Below are 16,114 nucleotides of genomic sequence, written 5' to 3' on the forward strand. Positions count from 1 at the left end.
AATTGGGATATTCACACAAGCGTATTCACAAAATTGCAGAATGACCTATACTGGTCCATACCGCGGACAAGTGTGAAAATCTGAGTGATTTTTGACAAAGGCCAAATTGTGATTGTTAGACGACTGGGCCAGAGAATCTCCAACATGGCAGGTCTTATGTAGTGTTTCCTATATGCAGTGGTTCATACCTACCAAAGTGGTCTAAGGAAGGATAACTGATGAACCAGCTTTGGTCATGGTCGCCCAAGGCATATTAATTTACCCGGGGAGTGAAGAGTAGCTTGTCAGATCCTAAACTACTACAGACCTGCTGTAGTACAAATTGCTGGGAAAGTTAATGCTGATTACGATAGATGTTAGGAGTACATCCCAGTTTTCTATATATGGTACTGTATAGCCATAGACCAATCAGAGGGCTCCTGCTGACCCATGTCGGCCCATGACAGCACATTCCATGTGCCTGTGAGCATCAGAACAGGACCATGGTGCAGTGGAATAAGGTGGTCCAGTTTGATGAATCGCATATCTTTTTACATCATGCGATTGGTCGGCTGTGTGTTGCTTACTTGAAGAGAGGGCACCAGGATACACTATATTAAGAATACAAGATGACCGAGGCATTGTGATGCTTTGGGCAATGTTCTGCTGGAAAACCTTGGGTTCTGGCATTCATATGACCTATACCACTGACCTAACATTATTGAGGGCCGAATACATCCCTTAAAGGCTTTTCCCAGAACTTTAGTATTGATGACCTGTCCTCAGGATAAAGGAGAAAAGCCAACTCCTTAAAAACACTTCTTTTATTCCAAAAAATGACAAATGGTATGTACCGTGTAACACCGTGTCTACGCTCAGATCAAGAAAGAAGTGTCTTTCGAAACGCATCTTAGCGTAGACACAGTGTTACACGATACCCACCATTTGTGATTTCATGGTCTTTTTTTTTTTTTTTGGAATAAAAGAAGTGTTTTTAAGGAGTTTTCTCCTTTGTTGTTGCTATTCAAGTCGTTTGCGGTCAGCCTGAGCACCTGAAAACCTTCAAGCTAAACCGGGGTAAATACTACCTACTAACCAGATGAAGATAACATTGTGTTATGTATTTTGGAGTTTATCCTCAGGATAGGTCCTAATAGTTGATTACTGGGGGTCCGCTGCCTGGGACCCCTGGCAATTAGCTGTTATGGTGCCTGCTGTCAGCGCAGATGGAGCCAGAAGCTGACAGCTCCATCCACATTACAGTGGCCTGTATTGGTAATTGCAAGAGCAGTTTCCTTTGAATTCACTGGGAACATGTACATTGAACGATTACTGAATTAGGAACAGTTAGCACATGACCTCTTGTGATCATCTCTTGATGGCTTCGCCATGATCTGCTGTCGGATAATGTACTGACCTCTCCTTTGCGCAGCATTTGGCAGTCTAGGGTAAACCTGGTGACTTGAGTGACTTCAACCGCGGGCAGATTGTTTGTGCTCTGAGGTGTAGTGCCAGTATTTCTGAAACGATCCTACTTGTTGGCTGTTCTCAAACCATGATATCAAGAGTGTATCGGGACTAGTTGACCTATGAGCAGACATCCAACAGGAGATCACACACGGCATGCTACCTGTGGTTGATTCTAGAGCCAAGTGTTGATTGGCATGTCTGGTATCTCAGTAATTAAGTGCCACAGCGGACCAACTGATCCAGCAGTACAGGAGCATTGAACATGTTTAGGATATGCCAGAAAGGGCTGTGAGATCTGCTCCCACGTATCCACAAAATATGTAGTAAGTGACGTAGCTGCTGCACCAGGCATGAGTCAAGTTGAGTATGGAGGAGGTTTGCTACCTTTTGGAATCTGTTCCCCATTGTCTGAAAGCCGTTATCGCCCAAAAAGGTGGATCGCCCAGTGTATATAACATGGATATACAATACATGGGTTTGGCTTAATGGCCCATCTTTTTGGTACTCTTTGAGGATATACTTTTGTTTTATATTGTTTGCCTTTGTCAGCAGCAATGAAAACCATCTGCCTGTGCAGAAACTTTGTGTTGGCCAGACCTTGCACTGAGATATTTGCACAGTGATGCAAAGTAAAGATTACCTGTAAAGCTGTCTTGAAAAGAAACAGGATATGTGTGGCTTCATGCCAAGAGGTTAAAACAGCCTGATGTGGATTAGAGAACCTGTTCATCCGTGTACAACATGTACAAAAGCCCAGAAACTAAACCGTTTTTAAAGAAGTTCTACGGCTAAATGTATTTTTATACAAACAAGGTTGCTACAACAGCGGGGGAGAAGGGCGTTCTTGTCCCTTCTCTGCTCTCTTTTCAGTGCCAATTTTGTTTTTAGCTGAAGAGCAGAGTAATTTGAAAAAAATTTGCTTAAAGGGTATTGCCTTGTGAGAAGTGGAGATGGCACGCCACGCCATTTCCATAACTCGCATTCACTCCTATAGGAGTTCCGGACACGGTGTAGTACAGGTACTTTGGTTGATTCTGTAATCCTGACCGCTGGTGGCCGCAGCATGTTGGCTGTTATTCCAATCTCTAATTATTGAGTAAGATGGGAATACCGCTTTCCGTAAATGTACATCTTGGAGCGGGAAGGGGTTAAAGGTGGATCACTTTTTCCATATGGTGGCTCTCCGCTTGAGAGAACTGCTCACATCAACTTGTGTCTAATATGATAGTCATTGTGATGACCAGCAAAAGTGCAAATCACTTTATTTACCTAAAAGTATGGTTTTCTGCTAAAAACATCTCTAATCTGCTGGAAACTATGGGTCAACCTTCCTCCTAATTTGCTGCCCACTGCCTGTCATGAAGAGATAAGAAGACCGAACAGGAAGTGGAGGACCATGATGACTCAGGCAGTCCATAGAAGTCTGTTGAGAGGGAAGGAGGAGAGAGAGATTCAAACAGATGTAGCTGCAACTACTAATGAGGAGTTATTTATGTGTTATAGAAACTGAAATCACATCTACACTGCTCAGTCCTGCTGAATATTGTTCCTGCATGTGGTGTTAGACAGAGAAGATATTCACAGGTTTTTCTGGGCTCAGTGTAGAAGACAAAGTAACAGCATTCTCCTCCCACCTACTCGGAGAGAACTGAAAATTCCATATACACCCTGCAGAGGGGGAAAACTGGTTAAAAAAAAAGCAGGATGCAAGTTATATGATGGCCAGAAGTAATGCTATTTCACACATGCCAGCTTAATCTGAAAGTACAGTTATATTTCAGGTTCTCTTCTGAATGTACCTCTAAATATTTAGACTGACCAAGTTTTACTCTCCCTATGTCTTACTGTTAGCCTATTATCTTAAAGGGGTTGTTCGAGTTGTTGTTGTGTTGTTTTTTTTTTGTTTTATTTTAAATTCATGCTTCCCACGCCTGAAAATAATAAAACCTTCTATATTTCCTTCTCCTGGATCCCACGTCTCTGTTCTCCGTGCTGGGTCTGGGTTCTTGAGCTGCAGTTTTTCTGTTTTTGGCATGTCAAAGGCTGCTGCAGCCAATTGCAGGCCCCAGTGTTTGAGGACTCAGGTTTGTAATTGGCTGCTTTAGCATGTAATGTCTGGTGCGGTGCAAAGGCTGACTGCAGCCTGTAAAGGTATTGTCAGAGTAGAGATCAGAGCTGTAGTGCTGGAGCTGAGTAAAGAGTGTTTTATCATGTCTTGGAGAGCACCAATCTGCAAAGTTATAGCTCAGACAAAGCCTATAATATTTCTACTATTGTACCCATCTTCCCCCAGTCCCTTTCTGTATTGTTCCTTCTCCCCCATTTTCCCGTCTACCAGTTTTTATTTCTTGTTGTATATCCTCAATTTCTTATTCTCCAAAGAATACTTCTATTATTTTGGCAGCCAACCATGCTTAATTAATGTTATTTCATACACTATTTTACTGTTCAGTCAAACATGCTTTTATTCCTTGTATTTGAAAAAAATATCAACAAAAAGGGAATTTAAAAGAAATAAAGAGGTGAATATTGGAATAGAGAACCCTGCTAATAACTCAGAATTCGCAGTTAGAGTATATGAGAATGGATTTTCTAAACTGAACACCCCCATTAAATTGGCACCCTGAAAGTCTATGTTTATTTCCTTCACACCTGTTTAAAAGGATGCCATATAGCACTGCATTGTTCATTCACATTCGATTCTTCAGTCAGGAGCTCAGAATTAATACATAAGTTGGTACTTCTGGGGAATGATTACCTGCTAATGAATTTTTTTCCTCAGATCCTGCTCCAAAAATGCTTTTTAGCTCTGCTCTATTAAGACAGAGCTGGGATCTGTGACTAAAGTTTAGCTACAGTGCCTAATCTAAAGCAGTCTGGGACACACCCCTGTCTAATCATTGGTTCAGGCTGCAAAGGAGGCAGACGGGGGTGTGTCCAAGACTACTTCACATTAAGCACTGAGGAAAAATCAATTGCAGGTAATCATTCCCTATACATACTGACTTATGGCCCTTTTAAATGGGCCGAGAATATCAAGATTCTTGTTTCCCTGAACATAAAGATCAGTGTTTAAACTGCCCAACAAGTGAACGAGCCAGCGCTGGCTTTTATGCCGGCTGAAACTGAATGACGAGTGAGAGCCTCATGATTCTCATTCATTCTTCAGTCTTTGTCCGCTTTTAAAATAAATGATTATCATTCAGTTTAATTTGTTTGAACAATAAGCGTTCCTCCTAAACAGGGTATAACATATTTGTTTTAGGCTCCTGAATGGAGGGGCGCTTTAGTTAGCCCTTCTTCACCCTGCAGTGTAATATATTATAGTTTACTAGCTGATTACCCGGCGTCACCCATGTATTTTATTTTTAGACACGGAAAGAATTTAAGTGTGTGTGTGTGTATACATATATATGTGTACTGATTTAATATATTAGTATATGAGGAAGAAGAGGTCATCTGTGTAATATATTGGTATATGAGGAGGAGGTCATCTGTGTTATATCTTACTGCATAAAGAGGTCGTCTGTGTAATATTAGTATTTGGGGAGGAGGAAGTTGTCTGTGTAAGATATTATCTGAGGAGCAGGAGGTCTGTGTAATACTGGCGTAATTAAAAATCAAAAACTCATTGACTTTCCCCTGTAATTATTGTTGCCAATAGCAACCAATCACAGCTCAGCTTTCACTTGTTATACTGCTGAGGTAAAATGAAAGCTACGCTATGATTGGTTGCTATGGGCAACGCAGATTTCCTTTTGAACAGCTTTCATAAGAGTGCGTGCTGGGTTCATTTCTGTGTGGTACATATTGGTTCAGTGCTGGTGGAAAGCTGTGTGGTAGTTGGAGCAGAGGAGGAGGTTGTCTGTGTAAGATATTATCTGAGGAGCAGGAGGTCTGTGTAATATATCAGTATTTGAGGAGGAGGTTGTCAGTTTTTATTTCAGCCTTATCTAACACAATCTGCTCAATAGCAATTCCGGCATTCCTCCCCCTTCTTTCCCAGGGGTAGTGGGGCTGTCTTATCCCCCAAAATTTGTCCCCATGGGTTGAGTTATAGATGTACCAAGTTTGGTTGAAATTGCTCCAGGCGTTCATGAGTTATGGTTGCACATACACTCACACATAACATACATCATAATATATATAAATATATATATGTGTGTGTGTGTGTGTATGTGCCACCATTTTGTGTCTAAAAATAAAATACACGGGCAACTCTGGGTTAATCGGCTAGTATAGATTTAAAAATCTCCCTCCAACTAGTGTAGTTCCTGACCAGCGCTGGACATCTGAATGAACCTAGAAGAATGGATAAGGCCAGTCTTACATCTGTGTCAGAGCCTCAGATCCGACTCAAAATACCAGAATCAAAAGTGTTACATACAATACTTTATCTTCTATCCAAAGGTTGGTCGGAAGGTGAACGGACCCCAATATAGTCAGTGGGGTCCATCTGGCACTGTTTGGTTCCATCCTGAGACTGAGCAGATCGGCTGCAGGAATTCCCCATTCCTGTTCCCCAAATGGAGCAGGAAAGCGGAACCCCTACCGCAGATGTGAGACTACCGGAACACAGGCAGCTCATTGTGTTTAATTTCAAATGAAAAAAAACTAGAACATTCAGTATATTGTACATCATGTAATAACACCGCCTTAGACCAATTTATATATGGAAGAAAATGTAGGCGGTCAGGGAGAAATAAAGTAACTAGCCATTGATAGATGTAAGTGGCTGCAAACTGAGATGGAACATATTAAACAGCAGTTCTCTTGGATTTATACAGCTGCAGCACAGTTGACCTCCTCTTACTAATAACTTGGCATAACAAACCTTTAGTCAGGCTATCCTCAATCTGACCAGTTGGAGTATTGTTCAGCTTTATAACACTGCAAGCACGTGAAGATGGCTGCGGCAATTAGAATTGTTATTTGACGACTGCATATATTTTTGAAGTCTCCATGTGACAGAATTGCGTTGGCAGTTTGTGGGGGCAGCAATACGCACCTGGATAAATGTTCGTCAGTTCTTAGCGTCAACTAAAGTTAGAAGCCAGCAACCATTGCACCATGAGGCTGATCCTACACGTCACTTGTGGGTTTGACCCTCCAGCAGTAGTCCTCATAGGGACCAGAACAACTGCACTGTCCTCTCTACAGTCCCTTACATCCCCAGTAGGCACGTCCTACTGTAGCTTCCCTTGACTCCACTCCCTTTCTTCGTAAAACGCAGCAGCATTCACTTTCCCATTATACAAGTTACCCCAGCAGGTCCAACCCCACCAACACCTCCCCGTCCTCAGCAGTGCCACAGTAGGGAAAAACAAATAATACAGTGAGTTTGGTTGTGCCAAGATGGCAATTGTCCTGTAAGGCCTCGTTTACACAGGCATAGTTAATTTTTTTGGTCTGTGAAAAAGCAAGAAGGCTCAATTGATGTCACTTTTTTTTCCCGCTGTCTTCTGGCAATGTGTAAAAGTTGCAGTGAATACACATGTAACATCCGTTTTCCACTCCCATGGACTTTCATAGGCGATTTTTGGTCTGATTGATTTTATTTTGCATATTTTATACATATTACAAAAATAAATCTGAATACACCAAATGAACTCAGAGGGTTCGTATTCAGTCAGTAAAGCCTACGGACAGAAAATACGCCCATGTGAATGGACCTTAATGCTACATTTTACCTTGCTGGCCATAGTTTTCCACAACAAAATCAGCAGTTCACTGGTGTCTGGTGCAGGCCCCGGGCGATCAGCTGATCGCCTCACATTCTGCAAGGAGTTGTGCATGTTGGTATAACCCCTTTAAGTTGTCATTGCATTGGCACACTACATAATGGGAATTTACTTCATTTTAGAATCATTAATTTTACATTGGTGGAGGTGATGGAGAAATTCCAGTCTAGCGTTTGGGAAGTGATACATTCTATATCCTTTTTAGTGAAAAATGTACAGCAAAAACATATGAGAACATAATAGAAGATGGGTGGTAAAAAGACTATTCTAAATATAAATGGATGTAACATCAGTTTTAATTTTTGTTTTTGCAGGTATTGGTATGGACACATGTGTCATCCCCTTAAGACATGGTGGCCTTTCTCTGGTTCAAACTACAGACTACATTTATCCTATTGTAGATGATCCTTATATGATGGTAGGTTAATAAGTGTATCTATATTTAAATACATATTATTATACTAGTTAATATTATACTGACGTGTTTTTGCAAAAAAATGGCTTCTGTAGTAGCCAAACAGGAGAATACTACCGTGTTTTCCTGAAAATAAGACACTGTCGTATTAATTTTTACCCCAAAAGAGGCACAGTGTCTTATTTTTGGCAGATGTTTTATACTCGCCTAGCTGCTGGCGTCTTTGTCCCTCGCGCCGGTTTCTGGCACTGGGGCAGGCTGCTGTGTCCTCCGCACTGACAGAGCATTCTCTTCTTGGTAACGGGGCTTTGTATACCCTGCCTCCAGCAAGTGAGCGCTGTGATTGGATTGAGCGCCAGCCAATCAGAGTCGGCGCTCGATGAACCAATCACAGCAATTCAGTGATGTGATTCACTGAATGGTTGTGAATGATCGAACGCTGGCTCTGATTAGCTGGCACTCGATCCAGTCACGGCACTCGGATACTGGAGGCGGGGTATTCAAAGCCCCATTACCAAGAAGAGAATCCTCTGTCAGTGCAGAGGACACAGCAGCCTGCCACAGTGCCAGAAACCAGTGCAAAGGACCAAGACGCCGGCGGCTAGGTGACTATTGCTTGTTTTAGGGGGACGTTCCCACCTAGTGTAGCTAGGGCTTATTTTCGGGGGAGTACTTATATTTCATATATTGCATATAAAGGATAAAGTATAAAGGTACATTTACACACAACGATGATCGCGCAAAAGCCATCTTTTGAGCGATAATCCTTGTGTGTAAATGTGTGCCCATCGTGCACTTTTTGTCCACTTTAGCTCAGCTTAAAATCCATTGTTTCTGATCAGAGGGACCACAGTGCGGAGTTCTCCGCTGGCAGCGCTGATAACATTCTTTAGCTGCTGTCCCACTGGAGAACAATAGCGATGTATTTACAGAACAGACCACCTGCTGGTCTCTAAATACATGCAAATGAAGCTAGTTAGCTACTAGTGGGCTGATTAACCCATTAGTAGCTAATGCAAAATGATTGCTTATAACTTAGCTTCTGACGAATTTTGAGTGATCTGTGTGTGTAAATGGACCTTAAGAGCCAGCTTCACTCACACTGATATCAATGGATCCTGAGGATAGGTTATCAGTCCTAGAACACCCCTTTAAGTTCGAGACAAGAGTAGTAAATTTTCCCCATTGTGTAATAAAATGGTACCGCATACACAAATGGTGACTGAATCGGAGAGAAATATGACTGTTTATGCAGTGTTTCTTTTTTTTAATGAATTTGCCAAAGTATGTGATATATGATAATGAGCGCTAATTCACACGACCGTGATTTTGGCGTGTGTTTACACATCCGATGCACAGCTGATCCACAGTACGTGGACTTTCATTGATCCATTCACATTAGCATGTAAACACTGTGTGAAAAGGATCACATCCTCTATTTCTCTGAATACCATGCAGCGTGAGCCCTATTTTTTTGTAAGGGTAGTGAATGCAACTCTGTCCATACACAATACATTGTGTATGAGCGATTGATACATACGCAACCCCACTATAAAACAGAGCGGGAGTTCAAAAGTCACACTGCCCATGACCGTGGCAATGGGACACATTTTCATGCGCAGTGCACTCGCTGCCATACGCTGTCTCTGCCAGCTCATGCAGACTGGTAAACCTATGCCCGATCCACGCAGCGTTTTACGCACACGGTCGTGCGAATGAGCCTTAACTAAGGAAAATGTTTGTTAGTTGTATACTCCTGCTATAACTATGCCTAATATAATAAAGCTGGCTACATTAGCTCTGTAAACCTATTTATATATGTATCTGTTTATTAATAGGGACGAATAGCCTGTGCAAATGTATTGAGTGACCTATATGCGATGGGCGTAACTGAATGTGACAACATGTTGATGCTCCTTGGTGTCAGTAATAAACTGACTGATCGGGTAGGTATTACTTTCATCAGTATTATTAGCAAATGTTAGTGCCCTAGGCAGAATGAATGAGCAATGGCAAAACGCCAAGATAACTGCTGGGGACATACCTAAATAAATCGATGAATGCCTTCTTTGCTTATGTACAGTTTCTTTAAAGGGCTTTTCTGGGAGATAGAAAAATTGTTTTATAAGGACTTAAAATAGAGTAAGGGCGCCCACCCACTGGCGTTTGCGATTTTCGTGCGTGAAAAACGCAGCGTTTTCCGCGGCTTTTTCGCGACATTTTTGCGGCCTTTTGCGTTAATTTACATTGACATTCATGGGTGCATTAAGAGAAAAATAAGGACACATATGCAACTGACAGTTCCTATGTTAAAAATTTGCCGTGGACTGAAACAAAAAACGCCAGTGGACAGGAGTACATTCAAAACTAATTGCTCTTGAGAAAAAACACAAAACGCAAAGGAAAAAAAATCGCCAGTGGGTGGGCGCCCTAAACTTGAATATTCACCATCCTGGTGGCTCCCCTTCCATGGCTGAAAAGAGGAATTCTTTTACTTCAAGTGCTAGATCTTCCTTGCTTTGATCAAATATGATTGCTTTAGACTGGGTCCAGGTTCAACTGGCAAAATGCGCATATGCTACATGTTGACTTTGTTGCGGATTGTCTTGGGATTTCAACATTCGCAGTGTAAAGGGTGAAGTCTGTGGCATTTTGTGCAACAGAATGAGCATGCTGCAGGTATGAAAACCCATCCACTTGTATTGGGCTGTAAGTTGTGGATGTACGGTGTGTAATCTGCCCACAAATCTGCTATGGCTGGCCATTCCCAGGGTTGGCGGCCGCAGGCAGACTTGCTGCAGTGAAGTTCCACACAGAATTACCACAGCAAATCCGCCTTGTGTGAACCCAGCCTTATGGTGGAAAATTGATCAAACAGAAGATAAAATTCAAAGTAAAAAAAAAAATAGTGCTAGTCAGCTAGTTGATGGATTGTATGAAACAGAAACGTTTGGTGTCTTTGTAAGGCCCAGTTCATTCTTTTGTTTCATGCATTTTATGTTTCCTTTCTTTTTAAGACTTTGGGGTTCCCATGGGTGGATCTATGTTGGTAAAATGCGGACGGAATAAAATCTGGCCCTCACATGGACACCTGCCATGTGCTTTGCAAATTTGACAGCTCTCTTAACATTGAGTGGGCTACTCTCATATGCTAACACAGAGCAATTGTACACCTTATTTTTTTTTTCTTATCTGTAATGGGTATTTATTCTATAAGAAAAAAAAATGCATGCATGAATAGTCTCACTGGCTATTATGGGTCTGGGTGACCTCTGCTGCACACACGGACAGTACACTAATGGTAATCACACCTGAGTGAATGAGCTCTAAAGGAAGAAAAGCCTTAGGACTCCTTCCCACGAACGGATTTCCGCCGCGTAATTCGCGGCGGAAATCCACTGCGTTGCCCGCAGCTATTAGGTGCTATTGAACCTAATAGCTTAGTGCTCACGGTGCGGAATTCCGCACCGTGAAATCTCCCGTCCTCACCCGCAGCATGCTCTATTTGCCGCGGGTGTATGCACGGACGGCTTCCATTGCAGTCAATGGAAGCCGTCTGCACACGCTATCTTCCACTGTAGCACAGCGGAAGATAGCGTGAAAACGCTTCCCCGCCCACTGCGTCATATGGCGCGGTGGGCGTGTCACATGACGCGGCGGAGGTGGGCGGGGAAGCGTCGTGCGGGAGCGAGGACGCCGGATCCGCACGTAAGTATGGGGAATTTCGCGGTGGAGCCCGTCACGGCCGTGTGCAGCCGGCCTTTAGACTTCTAGTTTCCAATTCTGTTTTAAAGAACTACTTGCAAAAACTGCAGCAAAATGCAATGTGTGAACTGGGACTTTTTCATATATATATATATATATATATATATATATATATATATATATATATATATATATATATAATAAACTTCTAAACCATAAAGGTACGTCACAAGATGCGAGTTGGAGGTATAGCAGGCTTGGGAGCTGAGCCTGCTTCATACCCATCTGATGTTGGTTGTTTGAAACCGCTAAAACCCTCTGCAAACAGCCACAATTTGAGCCAGCTTCAGTTGAGGCTGTTTGGTAGCTTAAATGTGTGGGTGATGCATCCTGTGGCGTTGAACTGGTCACCAGAGATGAGGGGGCACCCACAATGTGAAGGCTCCTATATTTAAGCCTATTAAAAGGCTAATGTCAAAACTACAATATACTGCAATACTGAAGTATTGCAGTGTAGTATAGAAGAAATCAAAGAATTGCAAGTTCTTTATTCCTAAGGAACAAAATGAACAATAAGTTAAGATTTTTAAAAATAAAAGTAAAAAAAAAAAAGTATTTTCTGCATTTTTCCTGAAAAACAATAAAAGCACATAATTGGTATTGCTGTGTTCATAAAAGCACAAACTATTTAAGTATCACATTTATCTTACACAGTGAATACCGTAAAAAAAGGGGGGGGGGGAGAAATGACATTTTTTTTTTTTTGGTCTGCCCGTCTTCCAGAAATTATTAAATAAAACGTGATCAATAGGTTATATTTACACAGAAATGGTAGCAAAGAAAACAGCAGTTCAACACACAAAAAATTCCCTCACACAGCCGCATCAAAGAGCGAGTAATAAAGTTATGGGGCTTGGAATGTGGCGGCAAAAAGTAGAATAACGTTAACTGGCTAGTAGTTAAGAGGTTAAAAGGAATAAATGAACCTTAGATGCCAATACCATAGTCAGCATAACAACTTGGTGATTGTGACAGTAAATACCTTGAATAGAGATACAAGTGGCTCAGCAGATATTTCCTAGATATACAAGTGGCCATGTAGTGGGTGGGGATAGAAGAGAGAGAATTTTGTGGCAAAAGGAAACCGTTCCTGCTGGCCAGTAGAACTTGGGGAAGGGAAGGTAATGATGGATGATGGCACCCTTTACTGAGTTTTTTTTAAATTTGCGTTGGAAAATACACACAGTCTTAAGAAAAAAAAACTATACACATTGCACTAATCAGCAGTCTGCCTGTATTCTGCTTGTGCAAAAAGCAACATAATAGCTCCGTGAATAAATACAGTACCGGAACCAAGCTCCTAACGTAAATACAGTAACAGTGACAACCTCATAAATGCAGCACAAACCAACCTTAGTACCCAGAAACAATACCAGAACCAAGCTCATAACGTAAATACAGCAACAGTTACAACTTCATAAATACAGCACAAACCAACCTTAGTACCCAGAAACAATACCAGAACCAAGCTCATAACGTAAATACAGTAGCAGAACATAAAGGGGTTATCTGGGGAAATAGTATTCTGTAAAACCTCACTAAGCTTGCAGTATTTATAATAAAAGATTACGTGCTCACGCTTGCGCACTCCTCCGCCCTGCTGTCTCGCTGGCTGGTTTTTATTACCAGGTGCAGGGACCCGGCGATGACATCCCTAACAAAAGGGCCATGTGACTGCTGCAGCCAATCACCAGCTCCCTTCAGCCGGTAAATAGCTGCGGTGCTCACTGGACCCAGTGTCTGGTCATCATCGCTCTCCTTCCATAAGTGAAGTTCAGCAGGGACTAGAAAGACTGTAATGTAATCTGTTATTTTAACCCTTTCCAGTCCACTGTCTGACGTCTGAAGACATTCTGATTGAAGGCTGTACAGCTTTGATGTCGGAAGACGTCCGGCAGGGTATTCTTACTGTAGGGGTCTCTCCAGCATGTCACATACCGCAGTACTGGCTCTAGCCAGCAGATGGCGCTATTGTATAATGGCAGAAAGAAAAAGCCCCCTAGGAAACCCTAAATCCAAAATTGGATTGCAAAGGGTTAATACTGCAAGCGGTGTGAGGTTTTACAGAATACTAGGTCCCTGGATAACCCCTTTAAGTGCTTATGTTGCAGGGGCACTGATGGGCTGAGAGTGGTGCCTCAGAACATCAGATGAAGGGAGATAAAGCCAAGTGGAGGATGATTCATGGATTGCCTCAGCCTATATCTACCTGGTGTAAGCCCCCCACAAGCTGGTGGCCAATGCCATGTGCAACTGCATGACGGCCAATGCTTTAGAAATATGTCAGCGCAGGACAATCTCTCAAGGATCTTTTACGTTGAGTTGTATGAGTGTATTGTTCCGGGTGTACATGGAGATTCAGAAAACAAAGGGGCAGGTCCATCAGATAAAGAGCTATCACCTTGGGTTGGGAGCCAGGAAGGCAGTGAGGAGAGTAATCGGGGACCGCTTGGACCACATGGGCTGGAGTCAAGTACTAATATATTAAACTTTGTGGTTTCAATAAGAAGAGTCTTCAGAATAAATGTAGGACTGTTTTGCAGTACAAAGGGAGCCTAGTTTGTGCCAATGGGAGGTAGTCTTGCTTATTATGTATACTATCTCATACTGTCAAAGTGTACGCCATTATTGGGTAGAAGTTGCAATCCAGAGAAGTCCAGCCGTTGACAAAGGGGACCATTCTGTATGCCATAAATGTTCATTATCCATACAATGTCCTTCAAGGGGCAATATATAATTTAGTAATCTGCAAATATATATTTATTTTGTACTTTAGGAAAGAGACAAGGTGATGCCCCTTATCATTCAAGGCTTCAAGGATGCTGCAGAAGAAGCTGGGACTTCTGTTACGGGGGGCCAGACCGTATTAAATCCTTGGGTAGTTCTAGGAGGAGTTGCCACAACTGTATGTCAACCTAATGAGTTTATCATGTGAGTTGCTAAATGTATTGTATTACAAGGCTACGCAATTCTTTCCCCTATGTCAAGTTTAAGTCGGTTTTATTATCTGTTATTTATACTCTGGTATCCAATTCTAAGGCTTTGTACACAGAACATATATATCCATTCTTGTCCTTAAAGGAGTTATCCAGCCTTCAAAAATTGATGGCCTATCCTCAAAATAGGCCATCAATATCTGATAATGGAGTCCCCGCCGATCTGCTGATTGAAGGGACCATGGCACTCATGCGAGTCCTGCAGCCTCTTCAATGCTTATATCTGAGCACCATCCTGTCAGTGTCTAGCACACTGTATTATTTTGTATCAGCCATCCTGAGTACTTTAGGCTTGTCCCATGCACTTCAATAGAACAAGCCTGCAGTACTCGGAATGGCTTTGTAAGAACAGATTCCTTCTCAGATGTAAACCAGGAAGAGATGGTAATAGACTATCCTGAGATGAGGATTGGCAATCCATTTTTAAAGGCTGTATAACACCTTTAATAGGCAGAGAAGGGGATGTGCGGTGCGCTACGACACGGAGCCCAGAGGATTTTGTTAACTCCTTTAATGGAACACATAGGGTCACATTTACGACACTGTTTAAAAGTAAAACTAACTTTGTTGCATATGGCAGCCTATCACGGCATTTCATTTCATATTCTGCTCTTGAAAAATGAAAGCTTAGCTGTGAATGGTTGCTATGGGCAACAAAGACTTTTTTAAAAAACTTTTAGCCAGTTTCATTAATCTTCTCCCTAAAAGGGCTTTCACAATACCTAAAATAGTTTGATAGCCACTCTGTACATCCTGGTTGCTGCCAACCAGGCCATGTGATTTCTGCAGCCTATAGAAGGTCACTGCTCTGGCCAGTGATTGGCTGCAGCAGTCACATGGCCTGGTCATCAGCAACCTGGAAGTACAGAGTGGCTGTGAAGCAGTTTTCGGTATTGGGAAAACTCTCTTAATTTATTTCTCTGCTCTTCCACACGAATGCTTGGGCTAATTTTAGAAAAAAAAGCAACTTACAAAATGTTAAATAGGTTTTCCGAGGAGCTGCGCTTGCAGCTACAGGCGCCGGCCACTACACAGGGATCGGAGCAGAGACTTCCACCCCCCGTGTGTAATTACAGTGCTGTCAGCAGACGCACCATTAGCTGATATGTCAGGGACCCCAGCAGATCAACTATTGATCACCCATCCTGAGGATAGCTCCTGAATAGCATTTTCCCTGGAAAACCCTTTTAAATTATTAAGAATGTCAAAAAGTTGGAAATGTTTGCATAATCATGTCAGTCAATAACCGAAGGTATCAGACCCAATGTATGGGACAATTTACTAGCATTATTCCTCTTCCTGCATGGAGTTTGCATGGTCTCCCCATTTTGTTGTGGAGGGTTTTCTCTAGGAAATCCCCTAGTTCCTGTTACACTGACCGTAGTGTATGTTTAAGACTAAGCTTATTAGTCTGTGAGCCTCGTTAGGGCCAGAAACCAATGTGACTTATGACTATCTGCATAGCGCTGCCAAATATGCTGCTGTTATATAAGCAACAGAAAATTGTAGCTTTGCCTGTGTAACTGTTTACACATTATATGCAAAAATGGTATTTTCAAAAAAAAAAAAAAAAAAACTAAACTTTTTTTGAAGGTATCCATAAGGTGGGATGCCAAGTAATTACCAGCAGAGGGCAGTATAGCACACTATTTGACAACAGCTCTGCTTATGTCCCGCAGGCCGCTCCAGTACTATTTAGAAGTGGCATTTGCATCATCTTTTCGCTTCAGCATGTATAGGGTTTGCTT

The 16,114-nt window shown here is 42.1% G+C and overlaps 1 protein-coding gene across 3 annotated transcripts in view; it reads left to right on the top strand.

Moving 5' to 3' along the window:
* SEPHS1 (selenophosphate synthetase 1) overlaps positions 1-16,114 on the top strand; it is a 47,906-nt gene that overhangs the window by 18,504 nt on the left and 13,288 nt on the right. For all 3 annotated transcript variants that reach the window (XM_066592034.1, XM_066592033.1, XM_066592035.1), the window contains exons 3-5: positions 7,505-7,608; positions 9,444-9,551; positions 14,147-14,301. In XM_066592034.1, coding sequence (XP_066448131.1) covers positions 7,505-7,608; positions 9,444-9,551; positions 14,147-14,301 — 367 coding nt within the window. The remainder of the gene's footprint in view (positions 1-7,504; positions 7,609-9,443; positions 9,552-14,146; positions 14,302-16,114) is intronic.

This window comes from Eleutherodactylus coqui, chromosome 2 (genome assembly GCF_035609145.1).
Source record: "Eleutherodactylus coqui strain aEleCoq1 chromosome 2, aEleCoq1.hap1, whole genome shotgun sequence".
In the NCBI taxonomy this organism is placed as follows: domain Eukaryota; kingdom Metazoa; phylum Chordata; class Amphibia; order Anura; family Eleutherodactylidae; genus Eleutherodactylus; species Eleutherodactylus coqui.